This window comes from Chrysemys picta, chromosome 13 (assembly GCF_011386835.1).
Source record: "Chrysemys picta bellii isolate R12L10 chromosome 13, ASM1138683v2, whole genome shotgun sequence".
Lineage (NCBI taxonomy): Eukaryota > Metazoa > Chordata > Testudines > Emydidae > Chrysemys > Chrysemys picta.
The window spans coordinates 53,147,429-53,162,809 of record NC_088803.1 but is presented as its reverse complement, the minus strand read 5'-3'; the positions used below and the strand labels follow the sequence as shown (position 1 = coordinate 53,162,809).

Here is a 15,381-nt window from a genome sequence, read left to right as displayed (position 1 = left end):
GGGGATCTCCCAGTCCGTTTCATGCCCCACTCAGCGTAGGAGGCTGCTTGCGATGGGGCCATGGTGTGTGCGCCTGGGGGCCCAGTCACTGTGAACGAGGTGTGTGGCGTCATTTGGGAACGGCCTTGTGGGTTTCCTTCAGGGAACTGGTATAAGCTCTCCTGGCACAGTCTTTTATTGGTATAAGCTGCATGTGCGCCAGGAGGGTTTGCTGGCGCAGACTAGGCCAGGCTGCCTGGTCCCCTGCGCTGTTACCGACTGGTGCAGGGCCCGCCTTGGGCAGTGTCACCTGACTCGAGAACAGGCCTTGTGACTCGGCCCAGGTGAGCGCCTGGGCGAGCAGCAGTTCAGGAATCCCCTCCTCTCCCGCTCGCAAGATGGAGCCTGCGTTTGGTCATTGTCTGGTGTTTAAATGTGAGCTCTGCCCTGCTCCCCACCCCCCTGGCTTCTGCAGCTCCCTAACCCCTCTCTCTCTCTCTCCCCGCAGGAGCGGTTTGTGGAGCTCTACGGGAATGACGCTGCTGCCAAGAGCAGGAAAGGCCAGGAGCAGTTCAACAGGTGGCTTCTGACCGGGGCGACTCTGGCGGGAGTGCTCCTGCTGGGCTCTCTGCTGAGCCGCAAGTAACCGGCCCCTGACTCCTCCCCTGGGCCTGTGGCAAACGGCAAAAACCCGCCACACTATACTCCAGAGCAACGCGATCATTCCAAGGGGCAGCGCCCCGCCCTCAGCCCGTCTCCAAGGGCGGGAACTCCTGCCCCACAGATCTCTTGGGGCCTGCGTGCTGCCAGCTTCACTTACTGTTGGTTCTAAAAGCCCCTGAGCCCAAGGCAGCTGTTCTGCCGGCTGCTGGGGCCCCAGCCTGTGCCCTAGGTCACCAAACAGCAGGGATTGGGGTGGAAACGTGCTCCCCCGGGAGGCGAGGGGAGACGCACGTTTTGTGTGGGCGGGAGGGGAGGGGAGGGGAGGGGAGATGTTTCGGGTAAGGCTCTAGGGGCAAGCACCGCCCCCTCCACACAGCCCCACCGTCATTGCAGGCTTTGTGCATATCTAGCAAGAGCCCCCAGTGCTTGGAGGGGTGTTCCGGCCGGGGGCGTGGCAGGGAGGTGGGGAGAAAGGAGAAGTGGGCCTCTGGCAGACTGAACCAGGGAGATCTGCTGTTCACCATCAATGCAGCTTCCCCTCCCGGGCGGTCTTGGTGAGGTCAGCTGGTGCTGCGATTGCCTGGCTGTTGTGTGTGGCACCTGGAGCTGGTAGGAAGGGGTTAGGTGCAGCCAGGGCCCCGGGTCTGCCCTTAGCAGACCTCAAACCATTTCTTCTAGTTAAGGGGTAGAGTTTACAGTAGGCGTCTCCGCAGCCCTGAAGGGCCTAATCCTTCCCCTGTGCTGCAGGAGCCATCTGCTGTCCCATTGCGTCTCGCTGCAGCGGCCAAGGCCCCGTCTCGACGCTGGCTGTGCCCAGCCCAGGGCACTCGGCTAGGGCTGTCCCCCCAGGCATGGGCACAGTGGGATCCTCGTGCTGTTCTCTCCCTATGAATGTAGGTTTCTGCAGTGAGTTACACTGTGCCGCCTCCTTCCCTTTTGCCCTAGGCTACCACTTTTCCCTACATGCTGCGAGCACCCCACCCCGCACCCCACCGCTCCAAGCAGGTACCCCGCGGTCCTCGGCTCGGCTGCTCCGAGCATGGGCCTGGGGCTGCAAAATGCAGGAAATAGCCGCTCGCTTCCCCACTCTCTGGGGACCAGGCATGTCTGAGTTTGCTCTTCTTGCTTGGAGTCCCCTAGGTAATGCCAGGTGGGGGACTCACGGACAGAGAAAAACACGGTGTCAGCAGCAGTGCCAGGGCAGGTGTTTACATTTGGCTTCTAATTGCTCCCTGCCTCTGTTAGCGTCGCTCTCTGGAGAGCCCGCGGTGGCTGCTGCCCAAGGAGCTTGCAGCAAGGGCAGAAGTAAACACTGCTCTGCTCAGGGCCTGGCAGGAGTTAAGTGGGGGTTGCCCCAGCAGTGATGGAACTGCTTGCCCCGCCCCCTTCCTATGCACACCCTCTGGGGTAGCAGCAGAGTCTGTCTCTTTCCTCAGCGCTGGGCGGGAGGGCAGCGGTGGAGGCGAGTGCTGCCCCAGCGGGAACCAGCAGGAGCAGGGAGCTGTAGCATCGTCGTCCCTGGGCCAGGGGCAAAGCAGGAGCCTGAACTCTCCGAGGGGATGGAGGAGCCTGGACGCTGGAACGGAGCACGGCCGGAGGCAGCCCAGCTGGCAAGGGAGAGAAGGGGCTGGAGATGGAGGAAGGCCCCTGCCCGCCTTCCTGAGAGTTCCACTTAGCTGAGTTCCAAGTCTGGCCACACGCTCTAGCAGTGAGCAGGGCAGAGTGTTCAGAGCCTGCTGCTGGCCCCCTGCTAGCTCCAGGGTGGTAGGAACTCTCCGCTCGCTCAGATACCTGCCGTGGTTCTCGGGATTGCCTGAGTAGTAGCAGCATTTGGGTTAATACCGGCCCTGCCGCCGTTCCATCTCCAGTGTGCGTTCACCTCCTCGCAGGGCGTGGCATCTCCTGCTCCTAGCACAGGGACCCGCCCTTCCCTCCCTCCACGTGCAGGGTGCGGGTCTGGGGAGGGCTGTCCTCTGTGCCGCTGGCAGCCCCGCACCTCCTGTTCTCTCCTGCAAACTGCTGAGGAGGAGCTGGGCCCTGCTAGTGCCTGACTGGCGTTTCATCCCCCTGAAGCATTAATGTGACGCTGGCTTTGACACATCTCCCGTCTCCTGGGAGCCCAGCGTCCGCGCCCGACAGGCCTAGCAGGTGTCTGCTCCTTGTACGGCTTCTCTGTGCTCTGCTGTAAATACCCGAGAGTAGTTTTTATTCATTTGTGAATATTCTAATACTATTTTTGTTAACTGTATGTCTGTATTTATGTGTGTTGACAGTGCTCCCCCATCACCCTGCAGGGCATCTGCTGTGCACTCTGCACAGGGCAGGCCCCAGGTCCCCCCCAGGAGAACCGGGGCGAGAGAGCAGGTCCCCACAGACACTAAGAACCCACCTTGCACTCTCAGCTCCTGACTCAGCCTCTCACGGTGCTGGCCGGGCAGTGTGGGGTTAGGCCCACCCAGTCCTTTGCGTGCGAAAGTCACTCCCGACACAGCTTGTGGCAGGCATTTGAAATGCTTTGATTTGCAGGTGGAGGCTCAATCCTATTAATAAACTCTGTTGTTGGAGCTGTGTAGTTCTGTGATTCTTGCCGAGAAGGGCCCTGTCCCTGCTGAGAGGCGCACCTGCAAAACGCAGCTACTGCTGCTCCCTGTCTTCAATTCCCCCACCGGTGCAATGCTAGTGTAGACGGCACCGGCTGCTTTTAGCCACTCCAGCCCCGCCGATGGCAGGTGGAGACAGTGTCATGTGGAAACACCTGTGTCCTCTCTGCTCTGCCTGCACTGAAACCCCTTTCCACACTGGAGGAGCCAGCATACAGCGGCATGCACCAGCAGTGTCGAGTGGAGAATGTGCCTATCCAAGCCCCGCAGCGCCAGGCCGATGCAGCGTAGCGGTGCCCGGATGGCCCTCCCTCCCTCCCTCTGAAAGAGGAGGTTTGCCAGAGCCCAACACTAGGCGCTAAAGCTGCCTGGGTTCCAATAGCCGCTCTGGCCCTTCCTTGCCTCAGATGAGTCGCTTATTCCCCGTGGGCCCAGAGGGAGCCTGAGGCAGGAGCCTGAGGCAGGAGCCTAAGGCAGGAGCCAGGTACTCTTCGCCCTGCTGGCAGGGTGCTCTGAAGATGCGTCCTGTGAAGCGCTAAGTGAATGAACTGCACTTGCGGAGATTCACCTGGAGCGGCCTGAGCCCAACGCCACTGCGCAGGCTGGTGGATGGAGAAAATGCTCCCATGAGCACACTAGCCCCTGGGTTCCTGCAGTGCCCATGGCTGGGGTCCCACCCTGCCTGGCTCCTCTCCATAGACGAACACAGGCCTAGATCTCTGCCTCCCAGCAGGTAAGAACTGGAGATCAGGGAAGGGAGAAGACCCGAGTAACTCGAGAGGACCGTGGGCCAGGTGGCGCTGTAAGGAACTGCGCAAGGGTGAACGGTTCCTCGCTGTGCCCTGGGGGACAGGAGTGGATTGCGCAGGGGAGGTTCTGAGGGGGAAGTTACCAGGATCCCAGGGGCTGAGAACAGTGGGGCTCTCCTCCCCTCCCCTTTGTCAGGTACAAGACAAGCTGCACACCGCGGATTTACTGTAGTGTTTTATTCCATGTGAGCAGGGACTGGACAATGCCAAATGCTCATTCACCAGAGACAGGCCGGGCCACGGGACGGATCCCCCAGTGGGGCAGGGCGGAGACTGGAGCAGCTCGCTGCCCAGGACCAGGCCCCAGAGCAGGAGAGGGAGAGCTGCGGACAAGGCACGAGGGGTCAGGTGGTGGGGCTGGCAGCCCCGAGAAGGATGGGGGTTGGGGAGCCAGACAAGAGTGGCTTTGCTCCAGCTGCTCTCCCCCAGAGCGCTGGCCCCTTGCTCTCGGGAATGGCAGTGTGCAGGCACTACCCGCTGCGGGTGGGGCGGGGCGGGGGGTGGAGGGCGGCCCCTCTACTTCTTCCACTCGTTCTTGTCGTAATCCCACTTGGCGGAGAAGCCCTGAATGGGGTTAATGCGCATGTCCAGCATCCTCTTGACCTGCTGCGCCTTCCACTCGTCCGTCAGGGTGCGCGGCTTCGGGGGGAACACTGGGGACACGGCGAGGGGAGAGCTCAGAGCACCCGTTCGCTCAGGACCAGCCTGCCCGGTTCTCTGCCCGACGGGCTGTGCCCGTGGCCCCGTTATTCCCCATCTCCCCTCCCGCCGGGGCGTGGGGATCAGCCTGGCCGAAGGCCTAGGTCAGCCGTGGACGCTGGCGGCGCCCATCGATTTCACGGGCGGCTTTGTGCTCCTCCCCACCCCCCTTCTCCCAATTCACGGCCAGGCTGGGCCGGGGAACGTGGCTGGCTCAATGGCATTACGTGGGCACCAGCCCCTGCCCGGCCCCATAGCGAGCAGCACCAGCCGGCCTGGCCAAGGGCAGGGGGCGGCCAGAGGCTCAGGCGCCCTCTGCTGGCTGAAGGGTGGCTTACACTGAAGGCTGCTTCCCCAGGGAAGGGTGTGAGGGAGAATATTTGGGGCTGTTTGTTTGTTTTAAAGAAGGGGCTTAGAAAACCTTTGGGCTCGTGCAGCCTGTGTGCACCGGGGGTGAGGCCAACAGGGGCCAGAGGGGGTTTTCAGGGGAGCTGAGGACCAATGCCCCAGCTGGATCGAGGTGTCAGCTCTTTCGAGGGGCTGGGCTGGGCAGGGTTACGAGCAGACCCGCTCGAGGGCATGCCCAGATGGATAGAAGTCTCCTACAGCCGTGCTCCGAGCTCTGCTTCGCCAGCTCCTCTATGCCCAGTGCCAGAAGCCAGGGCTTCGGTCCCCAGCCAGTTCCATACCCTGCTAGTTCTTTCCCCATCCCAGGCCTGAGCACGTGGCCAGCTGCAGGTCCAGGCCTGGTTGGCAGCAGAGCCAGGGTTCGAATGACGTGTCTCTCAAATCCCAACTCAAGCTGGGGCAGGAAGTTCTGGGCAGCGGAACATGGACACCCCTAGAACAGAATGATTGGGGATGGGGATTTGAAGGGGGAGCCTCAACAGAGGCAGTAGATTGTCACTACAGCCTCCCAGCCATGTCCCATTTGCCTTCCCACGTGTTGTCCTACAAGCATACGGTCCATCCCCCCTTACCATAGACTCGCTGCCACCACACGATTAATCCAGTGATGCCAAAGAATACGAAGATGCCTCCTAGCACTGTCTTCCATTCGTTGGATGGCCTGTTCATCTCCGCGAAGGTCTGGTTGAACTTCAGGTGATAGACTAGAGAGACAGGCGCAAGGCTAAGGCGGCACAGAGAACCCCAGCCCACTCTGACAGCCGGTCCGCTCCCCCACCCCGGGGGCTGCTTGAGAGACCATGTTAGCACAGAGATTGCAGCCTAGGGGGTGCCTCCAGATCCTGTCTGTAAAGGGAGCTACAGACAGTTCTGGCAAAGGCTTTGTACTGGCCGCTAACCTCAGAGCTCCCTCCGCCCCTCATCCCATCTGCTGCTCCCACAGGCTATTCCTTGCACTGCCCGAACCGCCTTTCCTCCTGTGAGCTGTCTCTGGAGTGTCAGGCCTGCTCTGGCAGAACTTGGACAGCAGTTAACAGGCAGGTTAGAGACATGGTCCAAGCGTTTAGACCATGAATCCAGATGGGAAGAGCACTGAAATCGCAGGGACTGGGATACTGTCCCAGGATAACGGCTCCTGTTGCTTGGCAAATGCAGAGATATCTGCTTTCCAAGTCTGTCCGCCCGTGTTGGGCCAACAATGGGGCAGCACCAGCTTCCAACAGGGTAAGCATGAAGCCCCATGCCCAGCAGCCTGTTTTGGGGAGCTCTCCTGTCAGCATGGTGCAGCTCCAATGGTGGAGCCAGGGCTCGGGGTCTCTTCTCTCGCACTGTTCTGAGCAGGGTGGTGAGGCCAGCAGGGCCCATCTACACTAGTGCTACTGCTGAGGGCAGCAAAGGTGAAACTGGCCCTGTGCTGAAAACGGGACTCGTTTTTCTATTGGAGACGCACCCGAAAGAGTCTATATGATGGTGTTTGAGAGAGACAAACCCGTTTGCACCCGGACCGGGGAAACGGTGGTAGAACCGTGCTGGCAAGAGGGAGCTGGAGTGGTTGGGTCATGGTCTGGGAGCAGAAGATCTGGGCTTTGCCACCTACGGGCTATCGGACATCAGGGTAAGACATTTCACCCTCACTGCGGCTGCTTTGCAGTGGTGATGATGCTTCCCAGGGCTCATTCATTAGCATTTCTAAGGCACTGATACGCTTGAGAGCACCAAGGCCAGGGTTAAGTTCTCCATGGTGTAGGACAATGGCCTAGGGGAGGGAAGACCCTGGAAGTTGCTTTGCTCAGCTGTAAACAGGACAAGGACAGAGTCCAGTTCGGGGTTACCCAGCCGACGTATCAGCCCTTTGTGGCTCCGTGCATTGATCTATGAGGTGATTCTCGTCCCCCACTTGCAGCCCTTCAGCCACATGGGCTGGTTTCTGTCTAGTCGAGGATTCAGGGGCAGCCTGTGTATTTCACGCAGTTTTGGGTGGGGCTGGGTTCAGTGTTTCCAAGCTCTTGAGTGTAAGTTTTGTCCCGGCGTAAAAGGCCAGTTTACTCGTTGTTGCCAGCAGGTTGTCATGTGCACAGAGCTTCCTTGGGCTAGCTCAGATGCAGACTGGTGCAATAAATATTTGCTCACTCCCCAGTGACTAGATGCATTGACCTGGAACAGATGTAACTGTTCGGCTGCTGCCTGCTCAGGACAGAGCGCTATCGATAAATTGCCGGCTGCCTTTGGCTGGCTCCTCTTGTGAGCGAGACTTCTGGGGTGACACAGCACCCTCCCTGGCGGACACTCCCCTGGGGGAGCAGCGTATTTAAGGCCTTACCCCAGCTGGTTTCCTGGTATGTCAACTAATGGCGGAGTGGAGAATGCAAGTTACAAGGGGGTTGGCAGCAGAAGGGTAGGGAGCTGCCCCCTGGCGCTGACTTTTCAGAGGCTTTTGGTCCTCAGCAACTTAAAGACCTGGGCTAAAATTTCCACAGGCACTGGCTTTGATCAGCGACTGGAGGCCTGACTTGAGCCTGACCCTGCCAGTTGCTGGGCCCCTCTGCTCCAGCTGAAGCCAGCAGGGCTGGGGAGGCTGCAGCTTGCAGGATGGGGCTCCGAGCGAGGGATATCTGGGGGGAATCCAGCTCGGCATGTGCCAGTGCTGATCTTAGCCAATGCCAGAAGCCCAGGGCTCCAGGTACGGACCACGAGGGAGCCCAGGGATGTTTCTCAGCAATCACACGCTCAAAGACAACAGAAGCCTGGGTGCCAGGTTTGTATAATTTTTGGTGCTGCCCAAACTGGGTCTAAGCGGAGCCGTCCCGTCCATAGGATGGGCCGGGGCAACTGCTCCAGTCCCTGCACTTTGGGGGGATATGGCGTCCAGGGCAGCCTGGTGGGTTAGCGGGGGGCCTAGCGATGGCAGCAGCGAGCAACCTGGCCCCAGCCTGCCCTGCCCCACCCCACCGGCTCCCAGCATTGCTTGGGGGAGGGGGCGGAACCCGGAAAGAGGCGGGGCAGGGGTGGGGGCTTGGGGGAAGTGGTGAAATGGGGGTGGGGGGGCAGAGCAGAGGTGGGAAGAGGCAGAGAGGGGCATGCTGGGGCTGGGTCTCAGGCCCCCCGCTAACCTCCCAGGCCACCCTGGACCCTGTGTCCCCTTGAAGCACGGGGCCCCCCAAAGTGCGGGGCCTGTGCTGGTTGCCCTGGTCCATCCTATGGACAAGATGGCTCTGAAAATATAACGGTGGTGGAGCACGGGCATTACGGGCCCATATAACTCGCTGCCTATGGATGGAGGGGGCAGAGTTCCCTTCCTTTAAATGAAGCAGACCTACAGTAATGCTGGGCTGGGGAGATCTCTAATGCCATGGCCAGGAGAGGTGTGGTTATGGTTTCTCTGTGTGGTTTAGCTGGTTGGAACATCTCTGAATAGCCCAGCACCTCCGTCCCGCAGCCAGAATGGGGCATGGGACGTTCACCCTGCACCTACACTGTAGGAGCCCCCCAAACCCCATTCACAAAGCCCCTCAGCCAGGCTAGGGCCTGCAGGACTAGCCCAGGCTCTCCCGCCCCCCACCCAGCCAGGTCACTCACCGGCTGCCGAGGCCTTGGCCCGCCCAGTTCCCCAGGCCCAGCAGCACGGCCCGTCCCTCCACCCGCTGTCCCCCAGCCACAACCTGCTCGGTCGCCAGGCAGCCCCCAGCCCACAAGCAGGAGCTGGACGCTGCGCAGAGAGGATGGGGGGGAGGTAATTGACCAGACCCCCCCTCTGGTACCATGACCTCCCCCCTCGCCTGTTCCCACCCCAGCAACGGGGCTTCCGCCCCCTCCCGCTTACGGGCCACTTTCTCCTCGTTGCTCAGCTGCTTCCATGAGCCCTTCTCCTTCTCCTTCAGGGCCTTCTGCTCCGTGCCCAGCTCCTTTTGGTACGGGACGTCGGGGAGCGGGAAGCTGCGCTTGTCATAGTAGTGGGGCACCGACATGTCCTCTTGAGTCGCCACTAGAGAGCGAGATGGCAGAGACCGGCCTCAGCCAAGCCCCAGCACGTCCCTACCGCTGCCCCCGTGCCCTGCGCCAGCTCCCCCATCCCTCAGTGCCGGAGGAAGCCCGGCCAGCCGGGAGCGTCCATCTGTACAGCGTCTGCACGGTGTCACCTCAGCCCCGGCCCAGGGCGGTACGGGGACCCTGACAAGTCTTATTGCCATGCTCCAGCTAAGCAAGGTGCACACAGCAACTAGTTAACAGGGGCAGGACCTAAGGGGTTAACAGGGGAAAACAAGCAGCAGTTTGTGGGAAATGGGCACTGGTGCCATCTTGTGGATAAACTGGGAACAGCGCTTTAAAGCTGCTGCAGGTGACCGGCAAGGGCCTGAGAATTGGGCTTGCGGCTAATTTCCATTGTTGATGGAGAGAGAGCAGGTGAGGGGGCGGCTACAAGGAGTTTAACATTTTGTCTCTTTTTTTCACCCTGGTGATTTCAGGAGTACCCAGGGGGGGAGGGGGGAGGAGACAATAACAAAACGCAGCAATGGCCCAAGTATTAAATGTCTTTTTTGTTTGTTTTCACCATACAAGTTAGCAGCGATCGGACAACTGACCTAGCGAACATCAGGGTAAGTGGGGTGGGATCTGAAGCTAAAATACAAAAAGAACAAGGTAAGAATGACTTAGACAAGTTAGATGTCTTCAAGTCAGCAGGACCTGATGAAATGCATCCTAGACTACTCAAGGAACTGGCTGAAGAGATCTCTGAGCCATTAGCCGTTATCGCTGAGAACTTGTGGGGAATAGGAGAGAGCCCAGAGGACTGGAAAAGGGCATCAAAAGAGAAACAAGGACAACCCAGGGAATTATAGACCAGTCAGTTTAACTTCAGTGCCAGAAAGATAATGGAGCAATCAATCAATTTGTAAGCACCTAGAAGAAAATAAGGTGACAGTCAATATGTTTTTGTCACGAACAAATCATGTCACATCAACCTAATAGCCTTCTTTGACAGGTAACAGTCCTTGTGAATAGGAGGCAAGCAGCAGATGTGATATAGTTTGACTTCAGTAAGGCTTTTGATACTGTCTCACATGACTGTCTCATAAACAAACTAGAGAAATACAGCCCAGATGAACCTGCTGTAAGGTGGGTGCAAAACTGGTTGGAAAATCGTTCTTGGAGAAGAGTTATCAGTGGTTTGCATTTAATCTGGAAGGGTCTATCGAGTGGGGTCCCACAGGGATCTGTCCTGGGTCTGGTTCTATTCAATATCTTCATAAATGATTTGGATAATGGCATAGAGAGTACACTTATAAAGTTTGTGGATGATACCAAGCCGGGAGGGGTTGCAAGCGATTTGTAGTACAGGATTAGAATTCAAAATGATCTGGACAAACTGGAGAAATGGTCTGAAGTAAATAGGATGAAATTCAATAAGGACAAATACAAAGTACTATGCTTGAGGAATAAGCAATTGCACAAACACAAAATGGGCAATGACGGCCTAGGAAGGAGTACTGCGGAAAGGAATCTGGGGGCATAGTGGAACACAAGCTACATATGAGTTACCAATGTGATACTGTTGCAAAACCCATTCTGGGATGTGTTAGCACATGTGTTATAAGCAAGACACAAGAAGTGATTCTTCCGCTCTACTCAGCACTGATAAGGCCTCAACTGGAGTATTGTGTCCAGTTCTGGGCACCTCACTTCGGGAAAGATGTGGACAAATTGGAGGAAACGCAACAAAAACAATTAAAGGCAAACATGGCAGAAGACGGAAGATTGAAAAACTTGGGTTTGCTTAATCCAGAGAGTGAAGACCGAAGGAGCAGTAACAGCAAGTTTCAAGTACATAAAAGGTTGTTACAAGGAGGAGGGAGATAAATTGTTCTCCTTAACCACTGAGGACAGGACAAGAAGCAATGGGCTTGGATTGCAGCAAGAGAGATCTAGGTTAGACATCAGGAAAAACTTCCTAACTGTCAGGGTAGTTAAGCACTGGCACAAATGACCCCCGGTGGTTGTGGAATCTCCGTCACTGGAGGTTTTTAAGAGCAGGTTGGACAAACACCTGTCAGGGATGGTCTAGCTAATATTAGTCCTGCCTCAGTGCAGGGGCCTGGAGTAGACGACCTCTGATTTTCCCTGAGTTTGCGGCTAGTGTTAAAGGATGTGTCGGGCGAGTGCTCGTACCTTCATTGAATCTTTAACAAAGACTTCCTTTCTCCCAAATGTGAGTTACTCACTGAAGTTAAATGTGTGCTTATTGTTTACTGCAGTCTGACTAACAATCCCAATCCTGCAGAGTTGCTCAACTTTCATGCTTGGGGTGGCCTCATTTCTCCACCTAGGACCCTAATTTCTCATGTAAAAAGGTGCAAAGAGGAGAAGAGGAGGAGTAAAGCCCACTGCCTTCTCAGGCCCACTTTATACAGCACAAAGAAGGGCCCAGGCCCAGCGTTCCCCAGTCTCTGCCGGTTACCAGTTGGGGCCTTCCCCAGCACTCCCCACCCAAGTCTGTTCTATTCGCTAGGGCCCACAGGGGCTAAACGGCACCAGGACGCTGGGAGAGCCAGGAAGTTAGCGAATAGCCCCATCCCTACGGGAGAAAGACTCACGAGTAGCTGCAATATGAGCGCTTTGGAGCAAGCAAATATCTGCCGTAGGAGAATTCATCGAAGGCTCCAGCCACAGGGCTGAAATTCTGGCCCCATTGACGTCAGTGGCAAAACCCCCATTGACTTCAATAGGGCCAGGAGTTCATCCAGATCTGGTGGGCTGAGCCCTGGGGGAGAACAGCCTCAGACCGGAGCAGGACTGGAGAGAGAATTGCGTCATTTTATGAGCAAAATGTTCAGTGATTCAGGCTACAACTCCCCCACGTAGTGCTTGTGCGGTGCTCTGAGGCCTAGCGAAGACAATGCTGGGTAAGTGCTAGGTTAGAGGCACCGAGTCCCATGCTGCAAGGCAGAAGCAGTTTGCATGCAGGGGTCAGGAAGGAATCCACTCCCTGTTCTCCAGAGTGTAGGGTTGGCCACTCAGGGTATTATTGGGAATAACTAGGTCTGCACAGAACAACACACCTGCGGTGGCCTGGGTCAGCTGACAGGTTGGCAGGGCTCGGGCTGCAGGGCCGTACAATGGCAGCGTAGATGTTCGGGCGCCGGCTGCATGGGCACCGTTGGGTCTGAGAGCCCGCTCCGGCCTGAGCTCTGCAATGTCTCAGTCCTGCAGGCCGAGCCCCACCAGCTCGAGTCGGCTGACCTGAGCCAGTCGCGGGGGTTTAACGGCAGGGTAGGCCTGAGGCCAGGCACTTGTGCCTCCGACGTGCCAGCAGCCCCGGCTAGAGGCAGGCTGCAGAGCGGGGTGGCCTGTGGTGTGGAGATCCGCTGGTCCCCAGGCACATGCAATGCTGCTTACGCGGCCCCCTGGAGCCGCAGCTCCAGTACCAGTCTCCCTCCTCTGCCTGACGAGGAAACCAGAGCCAGTGGGGGCCCAGTCTCCATTGGCTCCCCTGACCCCCCGGGCTGGCTCGCAGGGGCATTCGGCGAGGGGAGGGCTCTTACCATGTCCGCTATGCCCATGTGCTGCTCTGATGCTGGCAGCGCCCAGGACTCCTCTCCTGGCCAGGGTGCCCACGCGCAGGGCCGGCAGCGAGAGCATCTGTGGGATCAAAGCATTGGCACCGCTGTCACACGGGCACCTGTGCTGTGCTGTCCAAGGGGGGAGAGCGCCACCCAGCTGCACCCCAAGGACCCGCACCGGCTGCCCCCTCACCCAGGAGCCCCCCCGCAGTCTTGCTCGAATCCTCGAGCGCCTCACCAAGCAGCCTTTCGCAGCGAGTGGGTTGTCCCGGGAAGGCCGTTCTTTACTCCCCGGTGCCGTCTGATTGGCAGCCGGGTGGGAGCCTGGCTGGTCAGCAGCCCCCAGCACCACATCCCCTCCCCAATGGCAGCTTCAGGCTCACGGCGAAAGGCCTTGGGCTGTAGAGCCCAGCTGGCCTCGAATCTCTTGGTGCCCCTTGGTGGCAGGGAAGGGTGGGATCGTCCCTGGGGCCGCCCAGCCCGCCCCAGCACGGATCGCTTCAGAGCAAACGGCGGGAGGATCCTGTCTCAGGTAACTGCTCTGGAAAGAGGCAGGACTGTATCCTGAACCCGCTTCCAGGGGGCAAGGGCACGAGCAGCAGCCCTGGGAGTTGGCACAGGACTGCGCCGGGGCATCTGGGTTCTGTTCCTGGCTCTGCCACTGACTTCTTGGGTGACATCGGGCTAGACACGCCCCCTCTCTGTGCCTCAGTTTCCCCAACTGCAAGACTTGAAGGGGGTGTTGGGAGCATTGGCATTTGGGAAGGGCCCATAGAGGCTTGGATGAAAGCAGCCGGAGCGTCCCTGCTCCTGGTCCCTGCAGTGCCAGCCAGCGAGTGCATTTCCAGGCTGGGTGCAAGGGCCGGGTGTGCAGAGCATTCGTTGCCTTCATTGCAAGCCGCTCCAGCCCGGGCCTGACAAGACTCATTCTCCTGTTATTTACCAGGCCTCTCTGCCTCCAGCTTTCTTCCCCGCTAGCGCCAGCCTCTGCTCCGGGTGGGCGGGCAGGAGAGCAGGCTTGCCTGCTGCAGGTCAGCTGCCATGAGGGGTACCACCTGGCCAGGTTTTCCCAGGCTCGTCCCTGTGCCAGGCAGTCTGCCAGCCGGCTCTGCACGCTGCCGGCTGGCCGGTTGTATGGGCACAGGACGATCCCGGATGTCCTGGGTTTTTTGTACCTCAGAGGTGGCAGCCCTACCTGCCATGGTAGCCCACCCCACAATGCCAGCCTGGCACTGGCCATGCCCCTCACGCTGCAGGACTTGGGCACTTGGGGCTCCGTGCCCAGCCACGGGGAGGGCTCCGTGCCCTTCAGCTCGGGGCGTCGCAGCTGGCTCAGCCTCCATGCTCTAAATAAGGCGACTGGGACTTGGCAGGGCCCCGTCCTGTCTGACCTCTACCAGCAGGACACAGCTAACCCACACGGGCAAGGTACAGGGACGGGCCCGCAGGGATGGGACAAAGGCCCCCAGCCCTTGGCCAGCGGCGGAGACAGTGGGGCCCAGGGCTGCTCCCACCCTGGGGGTCACCCAAGTGCACTAGACGCTGATGTCAGAGCCGAAAGGATTCCCCCCACGAAATGCCTGAGTGTAGGGGGAGCCTGGGAAGCCCCTTCAGTCCGGTGGAGTTACAGATACTGCCCCTCTCCTGTCTCTCTCCCCGCGAGGGCTCAGATGCGGGGCCGGGAGCTGGAGGCCGGGGGCCGGCCTGCTCTCCAAAGTGCAGCTAGAACAGAGGCAGCCGCTCAGCGTCCCTGCCCCAAGAACCATCCAGCCCCTCTGTTTGCGGCCCAGCCCCGGGACCGAAAGGCTGTGGATTCTGCAGCCCCCGGCCTCACGCGAGAGGGCAGTGCCAGGTCGCTGGGCCTCCGGCTGCCTCGGTCAGCCCCGCTGGCCCCCGGCACCGGAGCGGGCAGGGTCGGGCATACTTACTGCAGGACGAGGCAGGGCAGGCTGCAGCCGGCTGGGAAATGGAGGCAACAGGCGTCCCCGAAGTGCAGCTTGTGCTGGGTTCTGGGCACGGGGCCAGCGCACACACGCCGGCCAGGCCAGCAGAGACTCTTATTCTAGAAGCACTCGGCTGCACAGATGTGGGATTGTGGGAGAACATACCACCCTGCAGGGCCCCCCCCACCTCCTGCCAGCGCGCGGCCTCCGAGGGGGCACCCAGAAATCCCGCTGCTCAAGCCCCCAAACTCCCCCTCCCACCCACAGCCCTCAGGGCCGAGCACTTTAGAGGCAGGACTGCGTGGGCTGGAATGGATCCCTCCAGCCGGCTGGCAGGGGGCCAGTTCCCAGGCAGACGCCCCCCCAGAGCCAGAGACATTGTAAGAGTCCCTGACGCAGCCAGGCTCAGGCAGGGGAGGAAGGGGGGGGCGGGAGCCACGGGTCTGCAGGCCGCTGGTTCCTGAGCCTGACGCAGGCAGAGACGGTACCCGGGCTGTCGCAGGCCGGTGACCTGTGACCCCCTGTGAGGCTTGGGCCCCAGCCCTGAGCACAGCTGCAGGCCCATGCTCCCTTTGGGTTCCCGGCTTCCCACGGCCCTGCTGTCAGCCCAGGGCGCGGGAGAGGGGCCTGGGCCCTGCCTGATGGTGCTGTGCTGTGGGGAGCCGTCCCACACTCCCTGCTAGCCGTACCCATTGTACCCTCGGCTCCGGGGGATGGGCGGGCC

The 15,381-nt window shown here is 59.5% G+C and overlaps 2 protein-coding genes across 5 annotated transcripts in view; one reads left to right on the top strand and one right to left on the bottom strand.

Annotated features, from left to right (window-relative positions):
• Window positions 1–3,206, top strand: part of BCL2L1 (BCL2 like 1) — a 31,384-nt gene extending 28,178 nt beyond the window's left edge. For all 4 annotated transcript variants that reach the window (XM_024108909.3, XM_024108911.3, XM_024108910.3 and 1 more), the window contains one exon: window positions 488–3,206. In XM_024108909.3, the coding sequence (XP_023964677.1) occupies window positions 488–625 (138 nt within the window). In that variant the 3' untranslated portion in view covers window positions 626–3,206. The remainder of the gene's footprint in view (window positions 1–487) is intronic.
• A 1,007-nt stretch (window positions 3,207–4,213) lies between these two features.
• Window positions 4,214–15,129, bottom strand: LOC101951552 (cytochrome c oxidase subunit 4 isoform 1, mitochondrial). The gene is made up of 5 exons (XM_008172179.4): window positions 14,643–15,129; window positions 12,697–12,793; window positions 8,979–9,140; window positions 5,731–5,862; window positions 4,214–4,704 (listed from the first exon to the last, which is right to left on the bottom strand). Exons 2-5 carry the CDS (start codon window positions 12,791–12,793, stop codon window positions 4,568–4,570), a joined length of 528 nt encoding a protein of 175 aa, XP_008170401.2. The 5' UTR covers window positions 14,643–15,129; the 3' UTR covers window positions 4,214–4,567.
• Window positions 15,130–15,381: the final 252 nt, after the last annotated feature.